At 44.3% G+C, this 8,348-nt stretch overlaps 1 protein-coding gene and 1 pseudogene across 1 annotated transcript in view; both read left to right on the top strand.

Moving 5' to 3' along the window:
• The first annotated feature begins 661 nt into the window (after nt 1-661).
• Nucleotides 662-8,348, top strand: part of TXLNG (taxilin gamma) — a 44,930-nt gene continuing 37,243 nt past the window's right edge. Inside the window, exon 1 of the mRNA XM_025046609.1 lies at nt 662-826. Within this exon, the coding sequence (XP_024902377.1) occupies nt 725-826 (102 nt within the window). The 5' untranslated portion in view covers nt 662-724. The remainder of the gene's footprint in view (nt 827-8,348) is intronic.
• Nucleotides 8,008-8,126, top strand: LOC112479590 (annotated as a pseudogene).

Here is an 8,348-nt window from a genome sequence, read left to right as displayed (position 1 = left end):
TCAGCCAAGGTGAATAGGACGGAGCCCCCAAACCCACAGGAGCTCGAGACAGGTACACGATGCTGAAATTTCCAGTGGAGCTGCAGGACTTGTTTGGGACAGGTGTCTGAGCCAAAAACCTCAAATTCTGAAAGCCATTACATCTCTTCCGCTTTGAAAGTCACGAATTATTTCCCCTTATCCTCAAATCAGTCGGGCTCAATTCCGAAAAAGAGCAACAAAAACAAAAAACAACGCGTCCCCGATCCCGCTCTCTCCCAAGCACTGGAACATTTCTCTCTAAACTTTTTGCGCAGGACAGTTAGGAGTACGTTCCGGTACCGGTACACCACCCTCAGAAAACTACAAGTCCCGGTAGGCTGCACGCACAGCACGGCGGATAATCTCTCCGTCCCGTAACGCCACATTACGCTCCAATCCCGATCCGGGCCTGTGAGCCGTCGCCGCGCAGCCTGCTGGGACTTGTAGTCAACTCCAGAGTCCCTTTCCCTGTCTGCGCAGACTCGCGCGGTCTGTCGGTTCTGCGGCCCTGCAGAAGCCCAGCCTCGGCTTCAATGCTCCCCACCCCCATCCGGCTCCGTCCCCTCGGGGGCCAACCTCCTCCGGTCACGTGGGGTAGCCTGGCATGCGGCGATTGGCTGTGGGGGTTTAGGGGCGGGGAGTAAGATCCGGCGAGGTTCCGTGCTCCTTGTCGGGCCGCTTGTTTGGCTGCTGCCGTCACCTCATGGCGACGCGGGTAGAAGAGGCAGCGCGGGGAAGAGGCGGCGGCGCCGAGGAGGCGACTGAGGCCGGACGGGGCGGACGGCGTCGCAGCCCGCGGCAGAAGGTCAGTCTTGGAGGCGTCCGCGTTGTGGCTGGGCCCGGAGAATGCTCGGGGTAGCTTTTTCGGGGTCCACCTCTTCACTCTCCCGGGTTACCTTTAGCCACGGGACGAACATCCGGCCCTCTTCTCTCCCGGGGGTGACGACAGTGGGAGCCGGTTGTGGGGAGTGGGACCAGGATGGATGGGGTGGGAGTGGGTGACAATTGTGGTTTGAGGGCACGCGGTGGAGTGGGGCGGGAGGTCAAGGGGCACAACCGGGTGGGAGGGGGAAGGGGTGCAAGGCGGGGGCGCGCCAGGTGTGACAACCACGTGCGGCCGGGGCCGCGGGGCGCCAGGTGTTCTCTCTCCCAGTCTCCGCTCCTCTCCGTTTGCTCCCAGTGCTTCTTGCGCTGGGCGCCGCCGTCGGGGGGCTACCTGGCGTCACAGGGTCCCCCTCCTCGCGCCGACAGGTGCACAAGGAGCGCTGCGTGATGCTCCCGGGCGGCGCGGGCGAGGCTGTTGCGCAGTAAGATAACCGCGCGGGAGCCGGGGCTGCGCTGCGCCCCCCTTCTCCCTGCGCTCCCCGTCACTGCGCGGGCGGGCGCTGCGGGGCCGGAGGGCTGCTCAGTTTCCGGGACTCAGGCCCTGGGGGTCGTCTCTGGGCGTCACCGGCTTGAGTGCACGTGGGACCAGCGATGGAGAGGCGATGCTAGAGGACCTGAGTCCCGCAGAGTTGGGAGCAGCATCGCGTGATAGCTGGTCTTCCCAATCCAGCCCTTTTGCTTCTTGCTCTTTTTTTTTTTTTTTTTTAATTTTGCCCCCTTTACTTTCCTTTCTTTTCCCCCATGAGCATGAACTTGAACGCCTCCCCGACCGTGTCCTTTGGTCTCTCTTAATCTGGGAGGCAGGCTGGACCGTTCCCCTTGCCTTACTTGACTCAAATCAAGTTTTCAGTGTTTCCCTGGGTACAGGAAAATCGAGACCTTCAGAATGGGAGAATTCCACTTGTTCTGGTGTCAGTGGGTGGAGTTCGAAAAGATTGCACAACGAAAGGAGAACAGGGCTTTCAGGGCCCAGGAATAGAGAACTGAGGGGAAAGGGGCTGGAAAGGTGGAAACCCCCTCTCTATTTCCTTGCAGTTAAATATCTTGAAACATTGGACGTCGTCCTGCTTGATCACTCAGGGCTGTTTACTATTACCGTTGACCCTTGAACAATGCGAAGGTTAGGGGCAACTCCCCCCACATAACTTTTGACTCTCCCAAAACTTAACTACACAGCTATCCCTCGGTATCCGAGGGGGATTGATTCCAGGACCCCGCAGGTACCCAAATCGGGGGATGCTCAAGTCCCCTATAAGAAATGATGAAGATCAATGCATACAGTTGGCAGCTCTCCGCATCGGTGGACTCCCAACCTGGGATGGAAAACAGTGCAGGTATTTATTGAAAAAAAATTCGTGTGTAAGTGAGCCCACACAGTTCAAACGAATGGTGTTCAAGGGTCAGCCTTACTTAATTATGCATTCGAATGCTCTTAAAAATCACTCCTGTATGAGATTACGAAATAATATTTTTCTAATGTGATTCACGAACTTGAAAAAGGAGAACAAAGGTTCGGATTACATGTGATCAGAGTGTCAAGAATTAGCTTTTGGGGCCTGTTGCTGAGGTCAGGTATTTTCACGTCTCTGCATGAGGGTGTTACTACTTCTCAGTTACCTCTCTCTCCCTCTCTTTGTACTCTTAAAAGAAAGGTTCAGTATTTCGCAGGACTGAGAAAGAAGCTGTGGACTGAATGTACTCTAGGGATTCACTGTCACTTTGGACACTTATTCCCTGAGGGTGGGGAGCCAATCTCAGTGTTTGATTTCATAGGTCTCCCAGGGGAAGACTCTGATAAAATCCACTGCAATTGAGGACATAAGTTCCCTTTTATTCCACTGGGATAAGGACAAAAACACTGAATTGGGAACTGAGGTTTAATCAGCTCGCATTTTAAACGACTGAGATAAGAGGTAATGACTCTTTGAGGCAGCCCTCCTGTTAACAGCTGGATATGGATAGTCCTGTGTCTTATTTTTGTTTACTTACCTCATGTACCTTTCTTCTTTGCTGCTGCTTTTCTGGGCAATTTTTTTCCTTTTGCTTTCCAATTGACTGTGACATGGAATTGAAATCCATGTCATAGTGTTTTGAATTTTCATTTAAAAAAATAGATTGACTATCTTATGTTTGCAAAAATTACTCTTATTTCCTTATGACCTTTAATTTTTTTTTCCTCTGGGTCACTGAGTTGAAAAAATAGTCCTAACTCTGACTTGACCTCTGCCCTATTTTTCAGGAAGCAGAAATGATGTTTAACTAATTGGGTTGTTTTGAAAATATTGAAGGAATTAAAAAGAAAAGTGACTGTTTTGTCACTCTTTGGTTACACTATGAGACTTAAAGTGAGTAACATTTGGAGATGGGCTTTATTAGTTCCTGCTGTTTTAACCATCTACTGAAGTCACTCGACCTGTTGGGTTATTACTTGTGGCATTATTTCATAACTACATGCATTCGAATGGTCTTTTGAGGTAACTTTTTAAATTCTAAAGTTAATACAGTTCGTTTCTAGGGGTCCCTTGAATCATCTATAGCTGTGCAATCTAATATGATAGCCACTAGCCACATGTGGCTATTTAAATATTAAAATTAAATAAAATTAAAAATTCCATTTCTCAGTCATACTGGCCACAGTTCAAGTGTTAATTAACCACTGTAGCCAGTGGCGACTGTATTGGAGCAGAGCTAGAATATTTTCATCGTTGCATAAAGTGCTGTTGGGCAACATGGGTCTAAAAAGATGGGATAGATGTTGTCAAATATTCCAGGCACTTTTTAGAACACCAAGCTCATTCATATTACTTCTTAAATCTCTATGTAGAACTCGTTTTTTTAAGAATGAGTTTTTAAAAAGCGATAGACTTAATTTTTTTTGAGCAGTTTCAGGTTATAGAAAAATTGAACATAAATTATAGAGTTCCCTCACACATCCCCCTTTCCCCTATTATTTACATCTTGCATTAGTGTGGTACGTTTTTTAAAATTGATGGACCAGTGTTAATACATTATTACTAACTAAAGTCCATAATTTACGTTAGGGTTCATTGTTGGTTTTGTACATTCTGAGTTTTACACATGTATCCACCATTACAACATCATACAGATGCATTGCCCTAAAAACCCCTATTCATTCCTCCCTCTCTTCTCCTAAACTGCTAGCAACCACTGATTTTTTTTTACTGTCTCTATAGCTTTGCCTTTTCCAGAATGCCTAAGGTTTTTTTTTTTTTTTGCTTGGGAAAATTAAAAATGACCTAACTAGATTTTTGCTTGGGAATGTTAAAAATGACCTAGCTACTATTAAACTTATTTTTTTAGGTCACTAAACCATTTGGAAATATAAAGATATATGGAACCTAGGCTCAAATGAACAAAATCTTACATTTACACGGTGCCACATAGTTTTTATGGTATGTTTGCACACACATTTAACTCAGCATTACTTGGATGGTATAGAGAAGGCTGGGCAACTGTCATTGCCCTCATTTACAGATGACAAATGCTCAGCAAGGTCAAGTGATTTGCCCAAGGGGCGAAGCCGAGTCTGGAACCTAATAAATGCCCTTTCATACACTACAATAATAAGTAGTGTAGTAGTGGGTAAATAATATGGATTTTGGAGTCCAGACTCGGCTCTCTGCCACTTACCAGCTGTGCAACCTTGGGCAAGTTTCTCAATCTTTCTAAGCCTCAGTTGCATCATCTTTAAAGTGGGAGAGATGCTAATACGTACTGCACAGGATTGTGAAGGATAAGAGTCGATGTGATGCATTCAGCACAGGGTCAGGCATGTGAAATTTTACTTAGTTTGGACAGGAGAATATATGAAAGATCCATTTCTCTTAGGGTGCTCTTAATTTTGTAAAACCATCTTCCAACCTTTGTATTCCTTCCTCTTCCCAGAATCTCTCTGGGATAGACCCAGTGAGGAGAAATCAGCTTAGGGTGGGGCAAGAGTATGGGGTAGGAGGAAACCATTTCATTATCTTGTTTTTCTCTCCATTTGCGGACTTGATGAATTTCCACTCTTCTGGCGCAGAGATAAAGTAATAAGAATCAAAGTCTTCTAGTTACAGCATTGTCGTCCAGTTCTGTCATCAAGCTTTGGTGAATTTCATGGCAGCCAAACAGGCAAAGCAGTAATGAGAGCAGACCAGCACATTCCTCTAGTTATATCATGGTTTTAGACCATAATATGTTACATTTATTTATTATGTGACTGGAAGGTGTTTTATATGTTATTTGTGTGTCATGTATATTGATTTTTGACTGGAGAAGTTTTATGTAGGATTGTATATGTCAAATCCAGATGCCATAACACAGGGTGTGTGTGATTTGCTTTTGTGTGGGATTCTTCACAGAAGGATGCGCTATAGAGTTCTTTTCAATAAATATGCTGTCCAGATTTCATAGTTTTTAGGGTTGTGTTTCAAAAGAAGGAAATTTGAGTCCTCACTACTTCCTGCACTGTGCTAGGCACTTAAAAATGTGCTTGCATTCTAATATTTCCTTACCTCTGCATAGTAGGTGATATCCCCAGGTATATAGATAAGGCATCTGAGGCTCAGTCAGGGAAAACAAACAAAATCTCTTGCTTAAATAATATAACTCAGAGTTGGTGATGTTGGCCTAGAGTTGGTATGTATAATTTTGTAATTGATAGTGCAACTGATGTCCCCTATGCAGGGACAGTTTCTGTTCGCCTAGTAAGTTTTAACCTAGTATCCCAAAGAAATTCTTTTGCCTCTTCCTCCCCTTCCCGCCCTACCTCCCCTCAGTTCCTTTTTGTTTGGTTCTAACCTGATTATTAGTAACCTTTAGTTAATATAACAGATGTGACAATATTCAAAATGTGTAAAGCAGTATACAAATTTAACCTAGTATTCCTCAATATTGAGAATGAACGATGTTTAAATTTTTCCCAGGTGGGACATTTCCAGAAGAGGATAAAGATAGGTCAGGTGATCCTTTAAGGCTTTGAACTCTGAGAGTATATTTTCATGATTCAATTTATTTGCTAGTTGAAATTCTTGGTACTTACTACTTAAATTTTATTACTTAAAGTAAAAGATATATAAAATGATCAGTGCTGTCCTCCTGTGCTATCAAAATAATTTTATTAGCATTTATTGCTCAAGGTGTCGATGTGCATTCTATGTTTCATTTCAAAAATGTCCCCAGAATGGCTCCCATTATCTCACGCTTCGCACTCTGTAGTCTGCCACGAGTAATATTGCTAACCTACTGCTTTTTCATTTTTCTTCTTTCCTTACTCTCAGAAAGGTCAGAGTAGAATGGTTAGACATGGAAGCTGTGCCAGGAGCTCAGAAGCACATTTCCTTAAGGATTTCCTGGGTTGACACGTGGGTCCTATTAAAAAGTGAGAATGTAGGCATTTTGTATAATTTGAAAATACATCCTTATTCAGATATTATTGTAACAGTTCTGCTGCACACTAGCAATTTATTTGAATTATACCTAATCTTACAACTCTAGAAGGTAGGTACTGTATCTTCCTAAATGACGGATAAGGAAACTGAGGTTGACCTCCCCATGGCCACACAGGAGGTAGTAAGTGGTATATTCCATGGCAGCTGTTACCATATTTCATGTGGTTCGTGTTCTCCTAACACATTTCTTGAGGATAGTCAATAAAAATGGCCTTGTTGAATGTGAGCAAAACTTGGTGGAAGGTAAAACGAGTATTAGTTTTTGCTAAATGAAAAATGATGAAGGGTGGGGTTGGGTCATTAGTGGTGTAGAAGAACTGTTGTAATCCAGGAACTAGGGGACTTTTGAGCCTTATAGGTTTAACACCTTTTGTTTTATTCACTTAGGTCCTAGGTTGTCCTTAGGACATGCAGCTTGGGAGGTGCCATGTGCTGTAATTCCCTGCAAAGTCATCTGTGAGTGTAATGTGAGTTTGAAAGGTATAGGGTTTAGAGAGACCCTGCTTTTAAACCTCTTAAGGTGCACAGGCCACCATGTTAACAGTTGTGGTCTGGTAGGTGACAAGGAAGCAGAGAAGGCTTGATGTTTCAGGGATGTGTCATTGGTCCACGTGGAGCTGGTAAAGGGTGACGCCGTAGGTTGGGACAGGGATATTTCATGTAGGTAACATTAAAGTGGAGGACCATTTTACCTCCTAGGAGTCTGGCTTAAAGATGCTAATTGTGTGACACAGCCCCTGCCCCTCTGCAAAATAGGTCACGCCCAGGCATATTTCAGTAGCTTTGGGCATTAAAGTCTTTGGATTTCCTTTTGCTGCCAGGATTGGTGTTTGGGCTATTACAGGTATCTCTCAGATTGTAGGTAATCCTTGAATTCCTTTGGAGCTTTGGCACATCATGGAGTTCAGCACCCTTTATTTTTATAAAAGAAGTAGCTGTAGAAGTTAATTGTGAGATCTAACGTCGTCCTGATTTTGAAAGGCAAATGATGTGCAGCCTAATATAGACGTTAGCGCCCACTGCCATAGTCAGTAGCACCTACCAGAGCTCACCCACAGGAGAGATCAGGATGCCAGCTGTGTCCTAACGACCATTTTTAGCCCCATTTCCTCATTCGTGGCTCCTTCCCCAGTGGGAGAAGTCAGATTCCTTCATCCTACCTTCAGTACCGGTTTGCCCTCTTTTTTTCTCATTTGCCTATGAATGTTTCCATGTGCACCCCTGTCCTCATACATACTGTGACAAATCTTTCTGGGGCCTTTTACTGCCCAAAGGTAGGAGTTGGGACAACTACAACTTATCTTGCCTCCAATTTACGTCCCTCCTCAGAAACACTGTCACTGCTCTGGCTTCACTCACGTATTCATTTGTTAATTTTTTGGATAACAGCTTTCTTGAGGTATAATTCACATACCATACAATTAATCTATTTAAAGTGGTTTTTAGTATATTCACAAGAGTTGTATGACCGTGACCACATTTGTTTATTTTTAATGTAACCTTGGAAGAACATATTCTCTGAAATGTTAGAAAAGTAAGAATTCAGTCTCTGCTTTCTCAGTGGTAGGTCTGTGACTGGAGAGATTACTTAAAATTACCTTACCACTCAGGCTGTTCATTCATTTATACCTGCTTATAACATGGCTCTGTCTATGGCCATGCCACCCTGAACAAGCCCGATCCCGTCTGATCTCTGAAGCTAAGCAGGGTCCGGCCTGGTTAGTACTTAGATGGGAGACCACCTAGGAAGACCAGGTGCTGTAGGTGTAAAAAATAAAAAATAAGGGATTGTAAGCTGACAAGGTCCTCGCATTCTGTGAGGTCAGCCAAGTGTTGCCTCGCCTAAAAAAATGGTTCTGAGGATTAAATAAATACATCAAGTTGGAGAGTTTTCTGAATGAGCCAGAGTGGCAAAGGCCAAGGGAAGATGTTTTATAGCAATTCTCCTCACCGCCCATATGAATTACACCAGTCACTTAAACAAGAGGG

Source organism: Pteropus alecto, unplaced genomic scaffold (assembly GCF_000325575.1).
Source record: "Pteropus alecto unplaced genomic scaffold, ASM32557v1 scaffold23, whole genome shotgun sequence".
NCBI lineage: Eukaryota > Metazoa > Chordata > Mammalia > Chiroptera > Pteropodidae > Pteropus > Pteropus alecto.
Note: the sequence above shows the minus strand (reverse complement) of the source record. Positions and strands in the feature narration are given on the sequence as shown.